Source organism: Meles meles, chromosome 17 (assembly GCF_922984935.1).
Source record: "Meles meles chromosome 17, mMelMel3.1 paternal haplotype, whole genome shotgun sequence".
In the NCBI taxonomy this organism is placed as follows: Eukaryota; Metazoa; Chordata; class Mammalia; order Carnivora; family Mustelidae; genus Meles; species Meles meles.
In genome coordinates, this window is record NC_060082.1 from 55,626,526 (window position 1) to 55,645,291 (window position 18,766).

Consider the following 18,766-nt stretch of genomic DNA (forward strand, 5'->3'; position numbering starts at 1 on the left):
AAGAGGCACCTCCCTCCCAAGACTGCAGTTTACCTCTCACTGGAGATACTGTGCCTCCGGCGAATCGAACGTGAGAAGTGAGCGCGGTTACCCCAGCGCGAGAGCTGTTCTATAGTAGGAAGGGCCAAAGCTGATGCACGAGAACCTGCAGGCCGGGACTGACAAGCAGGAAGCTCTCTGCCGTGGTGCCAGCATGCCAAGAGTGGAAGGCAGGGAGCTGCAGACAGGAACTGGCAACACAGTCCACTCAGGGCCACGTACCCCCAAACACCACTGGAGGCACAGAGCAACAGGAGCAGGGTACTAGGAAGCTCTGTGCCTCAGTCTGCTGTTAAATTTTGTGAAGTCATGAACCTAACAGTTGTCAATAACAGCCAGAGCCACCACCCCAAAATATCTGTATCTGGCCTGGCTGGGTGCCTCAAATCATAACCACTTTACGTTATAAGAAAGGTATCAGAAAAAATGCACAAGGGGTGCCTGGGTGGCTCAGTGGGTTAAGCCTCTGCCTTCAGCTCAGGTCATGATCCCTGCATCAGGCTCTCCGCTCAGCAGGGATCCTGCTTCCCCCTCTCTCTCTCTGCCTGCCTCTCTCCCTACTTGTGATCTCTCTATCAAATAAATAAACAAAATCTTAAAAAAAAAAAAATACACCAAGTATAAGCTTTTAAAAATCCCCAAATTTCAGAACTATAAGAATAACTCAATATCATCTTTTCTTGTGCTCCTACATGGTTTTGAGGTTTTTTTAATTTGCTTGACTGGCTGGTATTGAAGTTGGTGTGCAGTTGTTTCACAGGAGGGAAGAGTAAATGCATGCAGAGCTAACGAGCCTACACCAGGAACGTGAAGAAACAACTTCAAGGGCTTGCTGCCTGACCTGAGCCATCTTAATAAGGGCTTCTGACATCATCGTACAGTATTTCAGGGTTCACTATATACACACAATTAGCCGATCATCACTTTTTAAAATCACAATTTCAAAATAATCACTTACCAAACACTATTCCTTTGGCAAATGGAGGAAACAATTCTGAATGTCGGAATAAGTTTTTGTGAATATGCCATAGTTCTTTGTGTAGTTTCTTAAAGTCACTGTATCTCTTCCATATGATTATCTAAAGAAAAAGAAAAAGCAAATGTGTCTCTCACAGTGAAACTATGTAGGCTCAGATATCTGAACAACAAAAAGTCTTTTCAGGAAAGTGCCCAAAATCGTCATGCAAAAGCAAACAAATGTATGTTCTAACCAATCTGGTTAACTGGCTGAGATTAAATAATAGCATTTGATTTATAAAGCAGCAACACTTTCTCAGGCTTTTCTGCTTTGGTTTTTAAATTTCATTTCACACAAGTAGCATTTTCTTGGAAAAATATTCAACCTGGTACAAAGAGGGTCTATACCACCTAAAATGTCACTTACCCTCTTCAAAAACCAATTACTATTGGCCAGGAAATGAGCTAGATGTCAAAATACAGAGACTCTCTCAAAAACAGCATGTTTATAAACACAAAATAGACAACTTTTTTTTTTTTTGAGAGAGAAAGAGAGAGTGCACGCACAAGCCCGGGGTGGGGGGGGGGGGCACAGAGGGAGAGGGAGAAAAAGAAAGAGAATCTCAAGCAAGCTCCACGCTCAACACACAGCCCGAAGCAGAGCTCAATCTCACAACCCTGAGACCATGACCCAACCTGAAATCAAGAGAGTCTGAGGCTTAACCAACTGAGCCATCAAGACACCCCTAATATAGACAATTTTTGGAAAAGATTTATTTATTTAATGAGAGAGAGAGATCACACATGTGGGGTGGGAGTTGGAGGAAGAGGAAGAGAGAGAATGTCAGGCAAACCATGCTGAGCACAGAGCCCAACACGGGATCTGATCTCACAACCCTGAGACCACGACCTGGGCCGAAATCAAGAGTGGGATGCTTAATCCGCTGAGCTACCCAGGTGCCCCTAAACAATTTTTAAACATAAAGTACCTACACAGCCTAAAAGGATAAACTAAATAACACCAAAGAAGACATGGCTGTGTAGCAAGTAATTAACCTTAATTTTTATATTTCATAATCTTATTTCACAAACCTCAATTTAAAGTAGTAATAAGGATTTCCAAAGGCAAGATGAATCCTGAACAGAATACCATTAAAACTAGTATATTTCAAAACAGAAAATCGGTCATCTAGATTACATATCACATAAAAGTTTACCTCCATTAATCTGAATTACTGTTTAACCTTATTCAGATTAAATTAGGAAAAAACCTTTATAAAGAAAACAGATTTGACATATGACTTTGATATCATTGATTTTCACTGATTCAGTCACCACAAAATAGGATATAACTGAGTTTTAAATTCCATTACCAGGTATATTAGGGTCTTTGCTTCTTAAAAAACAAACAAACAAACAAAAAAAACCTAATTACCTCACACTTCTAACAAACACAACAGAACATAATGCTAATAATAAGCAAATCTTAGGCCAAGCAGGTAATCAAGTGAGATATAAGAGACTCGTGTCAAAAAATTTATTCTCTGGATATAGGAAATTCTTCACTAAACTTTATCATATACTACCAAAAATTCTACCATGATGAGCTTCCTGTTTTTACTACAGTTATAATCCTAGAAAACAAGTCAGATTATAATATGAATTAATTTAAACTGCCCCCTTTCAATGCTTCCTTTTATTCATTTCTTGTTTTTCAACAGTTATAATCCCAGGAGACTAGTCAGATTATAATATGAATTAAACTGCCTCCTTCCAAGGCTTCCTTTTATTCATTTACTCAACAACAAAAATAGTCACCAAAACAAGTATTTTCATGTCCCTACTCTGTGCCAGGCTCTGTATTAGCACAGAGGATGAAGAAACACAGACCCTGCCTTCAAAGACTTCCAATCTAGGTGGGCAGGACAAGCCAACACAGTAACTGTGTCACAAGACGGTGTGACTAATGTGGACAAGGGAAGCCCAAGAGTGTTAAGAAAGGAGCACCTACGGAAGGTGTTATCTTAAGTAAGTCTACTGAAGGCAAGTAGAGATCAGACCAACAAAAATAAAGAGAGAGAAAGGACTGGGGATGAAGTGGGGTTTTGTTTTTTTTTTTTAAGATTTTATTTATTTATTTTATTTATTTGAGAGAGAGAGAGTGAGCACAAGCAGGCTGAGAGGCAGGCAGAGGCAGAGAGAGAAGCAGGCTCCCCACTGAGCAAGGAGCCCGATGCGGGGCTCGATCCCAGAACCCTGAGATCATGTCCTGAGCCGAAGGCGGCAGCTTGACCTACTGAGCCACCCAGGCGCCCCTGGGGATGAAGTTTTTAAAAGGAGAGTGAGATGCCAAATATAATCACTAGAATTTGGGCTTTTGCAACTGGATACATAGTGGTGCCATTCTCTAAGGTAAAGAAAAGGAGACAGGGAACTTTAAAGGTAAGAACAAAGTTCAATTTTAGACATATTTGGCACAGGTTTGGGGTTCAAGAGAACGAACTAAGCAAGATGTATTCATTTGGTAATTACCAGCAGAAAGGTGGCAATCACTCAGGAAGGCTTTTCTCAGCATTTATAACAAGATGAGGAGTCTAAGGACGAAATAATGGGGAATCCTAACATTGAGAAATCAGCCAGAAGTAAGGAAGAGGAAACCCAGTGCAAAGTAGGTGTTTAAAAAGCTTGGTTGTACCATGAGACAGACCACTTGGATAGAAGAAAAGATGTTACTTTAAAATGTAAGTGAAAAAAAATAAAATAAAGTGTAAGTGAATGAGGCAAAAGGTAATAGTAAAGAACCAACAGTTCCAGTAAAAGAGCAAGAGGACCCAAAAACTAAGACAGCCAAACCAATACCTAAAAAGTAAATGGTCTCAGGACAGTGAGATTACAAGTGATTTTAATTTTCATATTTTTTGCTTCTCTGTAATTTCTAATTTTGATACATGAAAATAATTCTGTCACGGGGGAAAAAAAAGTGTTATTTTTATATTTTTAAAATAGATCAAATTGTGGTGGTACCATGCTACCAAAGGCTTAAGGAAGAAATGGGTGATGAGCTTGCGAAAGTAACCTTACATAAATGCCATCCTTAAAGCCATTATAAACTAGAAACGAGAGCTATGCAAAAAACTAGTCCATGGAAACAAACCTGCAGATAAAATTTCTATTCTAATTAGGGTCATTTTTAAGTAAAGGCAGAGTTAACTTAAGGGGCAAAACTTAATAACTTAAGCACAATAATGATAACAACAACATGGTCTATAAACTAAGCATACAGTCTTTCAGAGTAAGAATTAGAGCCTCCACGGTGAGACTCCTTTTCCATAATGCCTAATTTATTCACTCACATCCTCCTTATTCTCAACACTGGAACTACAGAACCAAAATAACCAAGAGCAAATATAAACCCTCAAGAAATGCAGAAAACCAACACATCACAAAATGTCACCACCTACTGCCTCCTTTTCTTCATACTCCTTTTAACCGTGGACATTTCTAGAAATCTTCAAAGTGGAAAAGTGAGCAAAAGCACATTTCCATTACATTAGCAGTACTGACGTTTATAACTGGACTACATAAAGTCCCAAAAAATGCACGCAAAAATTATTTCCTCTAGTAATTCCTTCCTACTAGAAAAAAAAAACTGTGTAACAACTACTGTTCTATGAACCAACTCTGGCAAAAATTTCTTAAACTCATTAAAGTTACTTTGCATAAAATTCCTCAATTAAGTAGTAATTCAGTGACTGTCATATATATACTATGAATTTAGTAAAAGCTTAATTTTCATTAAATACATTCCCTTAAATAATTTTTACACAAAATAAATGTTTACCTTTCAGATAATTCACTTAATGATCGCAAAAAACTGCAGATCTTATAAACTAAACCACTCAATTTGTCCTCTCACACCGTATTTTAAAGTTGCCGGATCATCTTTTCTTGCAACCAGCATCATTATCATATTTGCTTTCAGATTTTCTTTCTCCCCTTTCCAAGAGCCTTTCCTTTCCCTTGACACATTTTAAATGTTCTCAAATGGTTTTTATCAAACTATTTCATTTATGAAATGACAACAGATTTCTGACGTGATACATAGAAAGTTCTATTTCAGTTCTTCTTTTCCCAAATTTCACCAGTGAAATCTACTACCTATAGAGAAACAGAGGTATAGGTTACGTTTTGAAAAAGGTATGAGAGGAAGGGCACAACGTTTCTAGTTCTTTCTTTAACCTTCTGCAGGTGTTCATGCTTTAGAGAAACTACTGAACCAGAGGCCACATCAACTGTTGCTGTCCCCCTCAGAGTTTCCCATGCTGTTCTTTTTTTTTTTTTTTCAAGATTTTATTTATTTATTTGACAGAGAGAGAGAGAGACAACACAAGCAGGGGGAGCAGCAGAGGAAGAGGGAGAAGCAGGCTCTCTGCTGAGCAGGGAGCCTTATATGGGACATGATCCCAGGACCCTGAGATCATGAACTGAGCGGAAGTCAGATGCTTAACCGAATGAGCTAACCAGGTGCCCCACCCCATGCTGCTCTTAATAAATAAAAATTTAGAGGGAATTTTTGAAGGATAAAATTTTGTAAAAGAAATCTATCCTGGATAATTTTAAATTATTTCCTCCATGTGAATAGTTCAGCCCTCTTAGAAAGAAAACACTGCTACCTGGCAGGATATGCCAAGGTGTGTGAACATATCTCTACAAGAAAACCAACAATACATCTCCAGTTTTATAAAGGATAGCATATTATTAGCCCTATATTTAGTTGGATTAACAGGACATCTTCTAATCCTCAATAGCTCTTGGGAAGCCTGACTAAATTCTAAAGCAATGCCTACATGAGTCCCTTAATAGGAGAGAAAGTGAAAGGAAAGGAAATGGAAACAAACTCTAGGTAGCAAATTTCTCTCCTAAATGAGAATTCCAACATTTGAAATACATGAGAAGCCAGAGTGTTACAATTTCAAGGTTATTCTATATTTCAAGAAGCTGGCAAGACAGAAGACATTTTTTTAAAAATTTTTATACCATTTCTAACAAAGAACCATGCAATCATCTAACTAAAGGACACTTACAAGAGTTTTCTGATGAATGGCTCACCAACAGTTGTTATTATAAAAGAGTTTTCCCCAAAAAAGGATTAAGGAAATGGCAGAGAGTATGTTCATGGATAAGTTGGTTCAGGATTCTCCCTGGAAAATGGGAACATCAAGCTACAGACTACAGCATAGCAATCAGACAATGTATTCAAAGGAAACACAACCCATCTTTAATTTTAAGAGTTGTAAAATTTCAAAAGCAGAACAGCCTGTACTATTAATTCAACATAATTAGAAGAACTCTAAAGAAAGTCCATACTAGCCAACTGACACTTAAGTAGAGAGAGTACTTAATACAATGGTGCAAATTACTTTCATTTCCATTTTGGAAGGATACAGATATAGAAATACATACATCTTTTTCTTCCCAAATAACTGTATTACAATATCGTCTTCCTGGTTATTGAGAGGGGAAAGTGAGATATCTTAAAACCCCTAAGAAAAATAGTATGAAATCTTTTAAAATTGTGTTTTATTGAACTCAAAACAAATACTGGATCAAGTATAGCAAGAAATGCTAATGTATAAAAGTTCAAATATTGTCTAAACCTGATGCCATACACTCAAACCAACCAGTACCAAACAATCCATTTAAATGTACAAATCAAGCCAAGTTTGTTAAGTAAGGAGTAGTGGGCTTGTTAGAAAATATATACTCCATCTAAAGACATTAAAATTCAAATGGGGGGGGAAACTGTTGCAGAATTAAGACTGCCAATTTATAATGTCTTTTTTAAACACTTTAGTAAGAAAAAAAAAATCCGCAACAGATGTCCTTCTAATACAGTATAAATGAACAGGGACCAAAATGAAAGTAAATCAAAAAACGTTAAAACAAGCAAGCTATCGTTGTAGCTATCCTTATTGGATAAGGATTCCTAGAAGTATATAACAAACACGAAGTAATTACAAATAAAGAATTCCATAGTTTTAAGCAAAAAACACACAAGCTGGTATAATTTTAGACAGAAAGAGTCTGCAAAATAACTACAAATTTAAAAAAGAAGCACTATACCCAATATCTATACCCAAAGCAGTTTTCCAAGGTGTCAACATGTCAACTCAATATAAAAGTGAAGGTATACAGGGCCCATGATTTATTATGATCTTTAAAATTAATATTAGTTACCAAATGCTCTTTCCTTTTTATTAAAGTTACCATGATTTTGAAATAGATAAGAGCTCTTAATACTAAAATCCCACGAATGTTAGTTATCAGAAACATTATCACGTTATTAAATAGTACTGTAATTCCTTAAATCCCTCCTTGTATAACTTAACACCTATTAAGCTTAACCCGTACTTAATAGATCTGAAAAAGCAACTTCAGCTGCTGTTTTGTGAGCTAAAGATAATCTCCAGGCAAACACATAAATATGAAGACAGACATACCAACAATTCTGTTTCCTCAACAAAGCATTCAATTAAATTTTTGTCAAATATATAAAATAAAATTTTCATATGTATAAATGTGTTACCTCCTGGACATCCTCTGGATTTCTTCGTGAAACAACCTAAAACAAAACATATACAGAAATATCTCATCATTACCAAAATTTAAGATTCCACATTTGTATAATTAATTTCAACAGTATCTGACTGAGAAATGAATTTGTTTAAAGGAAAATAAATACTGTATTATATCACTTACAAAGAGTTCAGCTATATAATAACTTCACCATCTGAAATACATGCTAAAAATTTAAGGAAAGGGCAGCTAAAAAAAGAGCCCACACACTAAAGTTCGTGCATTACATTCCTAAGAGAACGCCCTGGCTTCACTCTTACCTGACACAATTCTAACAAGCTTGTCTACCCCCTTCCCAGGCTACATATAAGGTAGAAGAAAAAAAGCAACTATACCCAAAGTGTGCAAGGGATGATTCCATATTATTTCTTACAACTGTACATAAATCTACAATTCGCTCAATAAAAATTCCAATTTTAAAAAAAGCAGCCACAATGCTCAGACACACCAACAACCAACCAAGCCACCTAGGCGCCCCAGAAATAACCGATTTGATTATGATTTGTCATCTGCAGTCTCAATGGCTCACAGCGTTCTATGCGCTGCTGCTACAATGGTGAGTAGGACAAAGCCCCGGCAATCACACCTTCATGGAGCTCACAGTCTAGTGATACGTGTAAGGGGGTAGCAGTTGAAGTGAGGAAGAAATGCAAAGTGGAGGAGGAGGGCTGTATTTCCCAAACTTATTTTAGTATCTCCAAAAACACCAATGTGCTAAGTAATGCGTCAGGAAGCACTTCATACTAGACCTTTCCCTGACACTGGATGCTCACTGTCCAGACCACACTGTCATCCCAGAACCCATCAAGAAAGGGGCGCCCAGAGCACCTGGGTGGCTCAGTTGGTTGAGCGACTGCCTTCAGCTCAGGTCATGATCCTGGAGTCCCAGTACTGAGTCCCGCATCGGGCTCCCAGCTCTATGGGGAGTCTGCTTCTCCCTCTGACCTTCTCCCCTCTCATGCTCTCTCTCACTGTCTCTCTCTCAAATAAATAAATAAAATCTTAAAAGAAAAGAAAAAGAAAAAAAAAGAAAGGGGCGCCTGAGTGGCTCAGTTGTTAAGCAGCTGCCTTCCACCCAGGTCCTGATCCCAGGGTCCTAGGACTGACTCATAGCATCGGGATCCGGGCTCTGTGGGAAGTCTGCTTCTCCCTCGCCCACTCCCCTGCTTGTGTTCCCTCTCTCGTTGTGTCTCTCTCTGTCAAATAAATAAATAACATCTTAAAAAAAAAAAAAAAAACAGCTGAGTGATTTAAGACTTTTAATGTTTTCATGATAATAAATTATTCACAGTGTAGAAAATACAGAAAACCAAAGTTTAAGTATTCTTAAACCACCTAAGCAAAAGTCTTTAGTTTCCAAGAACTTCTCTTCACCCTCAAATACTCCTCATGTAAAGGGACAGAGGATTTTACTCAGGTGGAGTTCAGAAAATTAAATCAACAGCTACTTGCCAAGTATTAACTATCCCTTTCCCCAAGAGCATAAGCAAATCTTAGTGAAAATCATGACTGAAAAGTATAGGACTACACTTTCCTGACTCTCCTCTTTCCTCCTTGGTTCTTTTGCTTCTCTTCTGCAGGTTCCTCTTCCTCCTTCTATCCCCCAACAATCTGTGAGCATTCCAAGAATCAGTCCTAGACTCTGTTTCTTAGTCTCCTTTTCAGGATTAAGAAAGAAAGTCTATACTGGTGCTAATACTGTTCAAGGTACTGTGCTAGGCATGGAAGAGAAAAAAAGCCTGACTTTGTACATTTATATTTACAAAGCATTTTATTAATGATTCATTTTATTCCCTCAACAATCTATGAGCTAGGCAGGAATGGTTATTATAAGTCTCCCTTTCACCAATGAGGAAACAAGAGCCAGAGACTTGCATAAGGTCACATGACTCTCCCCCTTTAGATTTGTAATTAGAAATTGGATTTCTTTTTTTTTTTTTTAAGATTTTTATTTATTTATCTGACACAGAGAGAGACCACAAGTAGGCAGAGAGGCAGGCAGAGAGAATGGGGAAGCAGGCTCCCCGCTGTGCAGAGAGCCCGAAATGGGGCTCGATCCCAGGACCCTGAGATCATGACCTGAGCTGAAGGCAGAGGCTTTAACCCACTGAGCCTCGCAGGCGCCCCTAGAACTTGGATTTCTGACTCCTGGCCCAGTGCTCTTTCCACTATACTGTACTGTCTCCCTCAAACTATCTGCAATATTTCCAGAAATAATTAAGCTTACTTACCTACACAAACCCTGCCACCCTCAGCGTTTATTATTCTTTGACTTACTCATTCAAGAAATACGTGTGCCTCCTCCAATTCTAGAACTGAACCGTAACAGAGAATACACTGGATCGATTTCTACACCACTATATTATAAAAATATAATCACTTGGCAAATACATTAGCAAGTTCAACCACTTGGCACCCCTCCTATAAGAGATTCACTATTCAGCATATAATCTTATTTAATTAGTTAAGAATGTGTCCCCTGAGATGGAAATCAAAAACACAAAAGGTTAGTTAGGATAACACATATTGAGCCCAAATGTCCAGCTCTTTCTAACTGTGTAATTCTCTTCAGCAGGCATGTAAAACTGGTGAAAAATAAGAATATCAATCAGATATCTGAAGAAAGAATAGGATCATAATGAAAATGAACATATTGAGCCCTCAGACCCAGATTTTTATAACTTATAAAGCTTTATTAGCAATTATTTCAACAAGTAATATCAACTCTAAAAAAAAAAAACCAAAACTAAATTCCCTCTGATATAGGTTGCTAGCTAACATTTAGTAACATTTTTTCGGGGTGAATTTCAGTATTTTGTCATAAAATTCATCCAATAAATGCCACAAAAAAATGGAGCTTAAAGCAGTTACTTCTTTTGTTTAAATTTTGTAAATTTCCACTTATAAGCATTACCTATCACCTATACATGTATTGTAGAGCCTCTTGGTATAAAGAATTGAGCCTCTTGGTATAAAGAATTGTATCACCAGGTCATCTTCAAAATTATTACCCTAAAGCAGTGCTTCACAAACCATGCAGTGCGGAATATCAATATTCTTTAAAATCAGTGCTCTCGGGACACCTGGGTGGCTCAGTTGGTTAGGCAGCTGCCTTCGGCTCCGGTCATGATCCCGGCGTCCTGGGATCGAGCCCCACATCGGGCTCCTTGCTCCGCGGGGAGCCTGCTTCTCCCTCTGCCACTCTGTCTGCCTGTGCTCACTCTCTCTCTCTCTCTCTCTGACAAATAAATAAACATAAAAAAAATAAATAAATAAAATAAAATAAAATCAGTGCTCTCAAAGGAAGGGCTTAATGATCAATTCAGTAGAGATATTTTTTAGAGCAGAATTTCTCAAAGTCTTTAATACATTATCAGGCATAGCATATCTCCAAAAGGAAAATATGTAGTATCTATCTGGTCAACTTTTCATCATATGTTATCTACTGTTATATTTATCTAGTGCAACACCCACTAAATTTGGAATACAGCTGGACAATGCTGCTGCAATGTTTATAGTCCATCTGCCCCTGTTAATGCCAACAGCAAATTCTGAATTTACTTAAAACAAATAAGGGCTTACAGTGAAGGTCACTACCTCTTCCTGTGCAAAGAAACAAAGTCCTCTACTTCATTTAATCACCACAATAATCCTGCCTGGCAGGATGAGATAACCAAGCACAAGAGCATATAGTCACATACTAATAATACTCATATCATTCAGTTGCAGGCGAGACTGGATCTCAAAACTCCATGATTCAAAACAAAGTACACCTGGGAGGCCGGGTGGCTCAGTTGGTTAAGCGACTGCCTTCGGCTCGGGTTGTGATCCCGGAGTCCCAGGATTGAGCCCTGCATCAGGCTCCCAGATCCATGGGGAGTCTGCTTCTCCCTCTCACATTCTCCCCTCTCACATTCGCTCTCACTCTCTCTAATAAATAAATAAAATCTTTAAAAAATAAAAAAAACAAAATACCCCTTCCAGGACACAACTAAATCAGCCCTTTTAAAGATTAAAATTCCAAGTATGCAAGTAATATTCCTGTTGCCTGTTAGGTAAACCCATTTTGTCTTTAACAGAGAAATTTAAATTGACCAGAAATAGCCGCTGAAGAAATGCTTTGGCAAAAGAGAAGGAGCTAAGAAGAAAGAGGTCTGATTACCGGCTCTGGTACTAGCCATGAACTGCTTTTTTGCCAGTTCAGTAATAAACCAAAGAGAAAGCAACCTTAAAATGAGTTATCTTTCCTATCTTTAAAACAAAGACCTGAAGGGGACACCTGGGTGGCTCAGTCAGTTAAGAGTCTGCCTTTGGGGGGCGCCTGGGTGGCTCAGTGGGTTAAAGCCTCTGCCTTCGGCTCAGGTCGTGATCCCAGAGTCCTGGGATGGAGCCCCCACATCGGGCTCTCTGCTCGGTGGGGAGCCTGCTTCTCTCTCTCTGCCTGCCTCTCTGCATACTTGTGATCTCTGTCAAATAAATAAATAAAATCTTTAAAAAAAAAAAAAAAAAAGAGTCTGCCTTTGGCCCAGGTCTGAATCCCAGGGTCCTGGGACAGAGTCCCGCATCAGGCTCCTTGCTCAGCAGAGATCTGCTTCTCCCTCACCCTGAAGCTCTCCCGGCTTGTGCTTGCTTTCTCTTCCTCTCTGAAAAATAAATAAATAAAATCTTTAAAAAAAAAAAAAAAGACCTGAAGTTAGGCCTTGGACTAGCTCAGACCCATAATAATCAAGAGATCAGGGGGCATCTGGGTGGCTCAGTGGGTTAAGCCTCTGCCTTCGGCTCAGGTCATGATCTCAGGGTCCTGGGATCCAGCCCTGCATCAGGCTTCCTGCTCAGCAGGGAGCCTGCTTCCTCCTCTCTCTCTGCCTGCCTCTCTGCCCACTCGTGATCTCTGTCAAATAAATAAATAAAAATCTTTAAAAAAAAATGATAATCAACAGATCATAACAGTCATTAGGTCCTGTAGATCCTTTTCAGTTTTATCTTAGTATTACCAACTTTCCTTAAAAATCAAGTCTAAAATACTCATTTACCTAATTACCATCATAATTATGATTTGAAATCACCCTCTTAACTCAGATTCACACAAAACAATTGTCTTCTTCAGGAGACTGAAAGATAACTCCTGGAAAACAGAACTACAAAAATCAGTCAAATCTATTATATCGCTTACAAAAAGGATCACAAAATTAGTCCCTTTAGAATCAAGTAGAAATTAGTTAAATATAAATTTTAAGAAGCTACTTTTATGAGCAATTTATTACAGTCAAATCTTCTGATGGCTATTCAGCTACCAGTCTAATAGAGCCAAGAGGATAAAGGGTTTATGAGAGTAACATTTTTTTAAAACTGTCAAGATACAAATAACCAAACATTAAAAAAGGGGGGGGGCACATGCCCTGTCTTCATCTTTCAAAGATACAACTCCCCAAAAATGGGATGGGAATAACTGGATATACAAAAATGTAGGGCTATGGGGCGCCTGGGTGGCTCAGTGGGTTAAAATCTCTGCCTTCGGCTCAGGTCATGCTCCCAGGGTCCTGGGATCGAGCCCCGCATTGGGCTCTCTGCTCGGCGGGGAGCCTGCTTCCCTCTCTCTCTCTGCCTGCCTCTCTGCCTACTTGTGATCTCTCTCTCTCTCTCTGTCAAATAAATAAATTTTAAAAATATATATTTTTTAAAAAGAGAGAGACTTCACCAAAATTGAAACTTTTCGCTTTGTGAAAGACAGTTAAAATAATGAAAAGATATGCTATACACTGGGAGAAAACAGATACAATCACATACCTGACCCAAAAACTTACACCCAGAACAAATATAAAATCCCAAAATTCAACAGAAAACAATCCAATAAAAAATGGGAAAAGACGATCTCAAAAGGTTAAACACTGGATGATTCTATTAATACAACATTCTCAAAGACAGAAGGAGAGTGGTAGAGAGCAAATCAGTGGTCATCGAGGGGTTAAGAGGCGGGGAGGAGAGTGTGTAAAGGGACAGCATGAGGGAGTGCTTGGGGATGATGGAATTGCTGTTTCCTGATGATGATGATGATGGTGGATATTTGAGTCTATTGTGTAAAAATCCACAGAAATATGTAACAAGTCACATATCAATTTAAAAAGGAACACTTAAAAAGAAAAATGTTGCCTCTTTCCAGCCTTCTCTCAAATCCCTGCTATCCACCAGCTCTGTGCCAGGCACCATGAATACAAAGTTGAAAAGGCAGTCTGCCCTCAAAGAAGGAAGCAAACAAGTACAGTATGATAAAGGCTTTAACGGAGGAATACATAATACATGTGGAGTTCCACACCTAAGAAAGGCTTCCTGGGAAACACGGGGCAGGAGCTGACAGTTCAGATGAGTACGGATACCAGTGCAGAGACGAGCATTCCAGGGACCCCTGCCTGGCTCAGTTGGTTAAGCGGCTGCCTTCGGCTCAGGTCATGATCCCAGCGGCCTGGGATCGAGTCCCACATCGGGCTCCTTGCTCGGCCTGCTTCTCCCTCTGCCTCTGCCTGCCACTCTGTCTGCCTGTGCTTGCTCTCTCTCCCTCTCTCTGACAAATAAATAAATAAAATCTAAAAAAAAAAAAAAAGAGATGAGCATTCCAGACAGAGGGAACAGCATCTAACATAAAGGTATGTGAGAAGTGTACTAACATACACTATTAAAATACAATTATTTGGGAAACTACAAATAATTCCTTTCTCTTGCCCTAGAAAGCCATAGAAGAATATGGTCAGGAATTGAAAGCAGGTTCCCTCCAAACAACACAAATAGTGTTCCAATTTGAAACCTTGGAAATGGTAATTTTCACACTCAAATCAAGCTAAGTATTTCTTCTATTCATTCCCTGCTCCCCTTTGTTCACATTATCACAGTCACTGTATTCTCCAAGTACCCCTCACTTTTGCCAATCTACAGTAAGGCCTTGTGGGGACACACATTGTCACCCCCACACAGATACCCACGGCCTCTAATGAAATGTGTTTTATACAGGTATTCAACAGCGCAGCACTGGGATAATAGCACTGTGGCTGGGGCCAGGCCACCTGTGTTTAAATCTAGACTCCACCATTGGCTAGCCATGTGACTCTTGGCAAGTTACTTAACTTGTCTCAATTTCCTCACTGATAATGTGAAAATAATAATGCACCCACTCATCGGGCTGCTGTAGAAAATGCACTAACTTATATAAAGTGATTAGAACAGTGCTTGACTCCTATAAGCACCTTGTAGGTGTTTGTTATATAAAATGTGGACTGGGATGCCTGGGAGGCTCAGTGGGTAAAGCATCTGCCTTCAGCTCAGGTCATGATCCCAGGGCTCTGGGATCAAGTCCCGCATCAGGCTCCCTGATCAGCACAGAGTCTGCTTCTCCCTCTCCCTCTGCCATTCCCCTTCCTTGTGGTCACTCTCTCTCTCTCTCAAATAAGTGAATGAAAATGTTTAAAAAAAAAAAGTGGACTTACATAGTCCCACAGCTTGAAAAAACACCCAAGTTGCTTTAAGTATGCACAAAACTTGCACACTGAAAATTAGAAAACACTGCTTAAAGAGCTAAAAAATGGAAGATCCATATTCATGAATCAGAAGATTCAATATTGCTAAGATATCAATGTTGCTAAGATATCTTCTTCTGTAGAAGTTCATCTGTATTCTCAACACAATGCCAATCAAAATATGGGTAGGTATGTCTTCAGAATTTGTCAAACTGATTCTGAACTTTATCAAAAATGCAAACAATTTTGAGAAAGAGAACCTAATTTCCAGGTGTTAGTATAAAGCTACAGTAAACAAGGTTGTGTGTCGTCAAGAAAAATGAAAGCAAATGTCTATACAAAGACTTCTATACAAATGTTCATGAGAACTGTAGTCATAAGAGCCAAAATCAGAAAAAATCCAAATGCTCATCAACAGAACGGAGTAACTGTAGTATAACCATACAATGAAACACTGGTCAACCATAAAAGAGAATAAAAACACACAACAGCATAGATGAATCTCAAGTAATCATGCTGAAGCCCGACCAAAAAACCCAAAATGCATACTGTATGATTCCTTTTATATCAAATTCTAGAAAATACAACCTAATCTACAGTGACAGAAAACTGATCAGCGGTTGCCTAGGGATAGAGTAGGGAGAGGAAACTGAATGCAAAGGAGCATAAGGGAACTTCTGCAGCGAGGACTATAGCAGTGGTTACACAACTACACACATTTGTCACAACTCATCAAAATGCTCACTTTAAATTGACAAGCTTAGCTGTACATAAAGTATGCCTCAATATAAACAAAATGTAGTCATAAGGCAACACTGCCATTTAAAAATTAAAGCGTATCTTTTGCTGTCCAAATTCATGGAAAGAATACAGGCCAAGAATTACCATTCACTTAATGCTGTTGAGAAATCTGTATTTTGTAAATATAGCAAGATGAAACAACCAGAAACATCACTAATGGCTCTTTTATATCTGTGTCTTCTTTAAAGAATCAAAGGAAATCTATAAAAGAATTTTCTAATTCTTAACAGAAATACTTACTCCAGATAAAAAAAATTCAGAAACAATAGAGAATTAACTAAGAAATCTGTTAGCAGGCCTGAAACTGGCCATAAGGTAATCCAAGCCTGGTGGATTCCAGAGAAATGCAAAAGTTTTAAAAGATGAGAGGGCTCTTATGCTACCTAAAATTTAACAATGGTACTTCCCATGATTCTACTTCTACTTCTGCATAAAGAATGCTGTAAGGTCCAAGAATATAGGGAGTATTCCTTATGGCTAGAAGTAATCACCAGTAAGAAACATTAAGAAGACATCCCTAATCTTTACCTCACGAAGTTCTCTCAAGGGAGCACTACTTACTTGATTAATTCTCCTGAGGAAAGATGTTTTTCTCCTTAAGTTTCAAAAAATAATAAATATTTTACTTGTTTTATAATGTCAAGTATAGTTAATTTTTAATAGTATATCTCCATGTGGACCCTCAGGCCTTAAACTGAAAAAACAAACTCTGTAACAAAAACAAAAAAACGAGGAAGCAGCCATTTACAAGGAGAAAAAAGACAACGTAAGCAATTTCCCAGTTCAAATAACCACAGCAATATGTAGCATGCAGATTATACAGATCTGGTTACTTCTAAGGCAACGTGCTACTTCACATTCTAATTTACATGGTCATAACTGTTGTCATAAAAATTAGTTCACGGCTTAAGAAAAGATATTTGAGACGTAAATTAGAGTAACCTGTCCTTCTATGAAGTAAGACTACAATTAATAATCATATTCAGTGCTGGGGCGCCTGAGTGGCTCAGTGGGTTAAAGCCTCTGCCTTCGGCTCAGGTCATGGTCTCAGGGTCCTGGGATGGAGCCCCACATCGCACTCTCTGCTCAGCAGGGAGCCTGCTTCCCCCTCTCTCTCTGCCTGCCTCTCTGCCAACTTGTGATCTCTGTCTGTCAAATAAAAAATAATAAATAATAATAAAATAAAATAAAAATCATACTCAGTGTTTCCTATTTTTTTTAAAGATTTTATTTATTTATTTGACAGACAGAGATCACAAGTAGGCAGAGAGGCAGGCAGAGACAGAAGGAAGCAGGCTCCCTGCTGAGCAGAGAGCCCGATGCGGGCCTCGATCCCAGAACCCTGGGATCATGACCTGAGTGGAAGGCAGAGGCTTTAACCCACTGAGACACCCAGGTGCCCTCAGTGTTTCCTATTCAATCAAGATCTACACACATGCCCACCTTCAGGTCTTTATGGGCTCTATTTTTCCCATTCACCCTTCTACCTACGATGCCCTTTCATCCCACTTGTCTGGCTTGGCCATCTATTCCCTGATCCCACGAGCCAGAGCTATCTCTCGTTCTTCTGAAATCCCGTAGCTCTTTTCTGTAGTCTCTTACAACATTCAACATTTTCCATCTTGTACCTTGCTTCTTTTTTTTTTTTAAGATTTTATTTATTTATTTGAGAGAGAGAGAGAGTGTGTGACAGAGAGCATGAGAGGGGAGGTCAGAGGGAAAAGCAGTCTCTCCGTGGAGCCGGGAGCCCAATGGGGGATTCGATCTCCAGACTCCGGGATCGTGACCTGATTCGAAGACAAATGCCTAGCCAACTGAGCCACCCAGGCATCCCTTGTACTACACTTCTTTAAGCCCAGTTAACTCTCTTCTACTGTGAACATCCTTGAACGAAAGGTACATGTTTTCTTCAGCCTTGTATTCCTCATAGTACTTAGTGCCTGGAACTAAACATTTATTGGGAGTGCTGCCTAGAGTGGGTAGGAAAACATTCAACAATATTTTTTTCAACACTGTGCACCATACATTGCCATAGGTGATATAAAAGGAAATAAATACCAATGATAGAGGCCTGCTATAAATCTACTAAGAGACAAAGACATGTAAACAGATTAATACAGTATAATTGTGGTATTATCATAAGGGATAAATACGGTGCTGTGAAGGGAACACTATGTATGTTGAAAATTGTTCTAATTCCACAAAGAATGTAGGAAACTAAGTCTAGATTTTGAAGGGCCCAATAAGTAGAAAGGTTTCAAGAGTGGTATAATAAGCGTCCCTTAATTTTAATTTGAAAAATTTTCTTAATCTGAAACTAACACGCCCACCTACGTAATAACCTTATTTGCGTAGCAGGAGGAGTAACAAATTTCACTCAGTTCTCAGTACAACCCTCTGAGAGAACCAGGCTTGGTCTTATCTTTAAATAAATTTGCTCCTCCCATATTCTCACATTTGTCTGAACTGTGGGCCATTTCCATAAACCACGTACCACTTTCATGCCCCAAACTCTGTTTATCTAACTTTAAAGGTTCTTCTCAAATCCTGCTTCCTGAGCTCTCCAACACACAGGATTATACCATCCTCCAAATGTATGTTGCACTATTACTACTATCTGTACCTCTTTTTTAACAACTAATGACACTGATTAAAGTTAATTCTTAACTTTTTATATAACTTGGAGTTATGCAGAACTGGTCTCAAATCCCACATGTGCACCTGCCTTATGATATAAAGTTGGTCAAGTTATGAAACTTCCTTGAACCTCAGTTTCTTCATCATTAAAACTGGGATTCTGGGGGCGCCTGGGTGGCTCAGTGGGTTAA

General features: G+C 38.8%; 1 protein-coding gene across 7 annotated transcripts in view; it reads right to left on the minus strand.

Annotated features, from left to right (window-relative positions):
* Positions 1-18,766, minus strand: part of RPS6KC1 (ribosomal protein S6 kinase C1) — a 171,823-nt gene that overhangs the window by 151,806 nt on the left and 1,251 nt on the right. For 6 of the 7 annotated variants that reach the window (XM_045983238.1, XM_045983236.1, XM_045983237.1 and 3 more), the window contains exons 2-3: positions 7,583-7,618; positions 998-1,118 (exon numbers count right to left, since the gene is read on the minus strand). In XM_045983238.1, the coding sequence (XP_045839194.1) occupies positions 998-1,118; positions 7,583-7,618 (157 nt within the window). Of the gene's footprint in view, positions 1-997; positions 1,119-6,080; positions 6,100-7,582; positions 7,619-18,766 lie in introns of those variants that run through there. The other variant, XM_045983239.1, reaches the window with a different exon arrangement.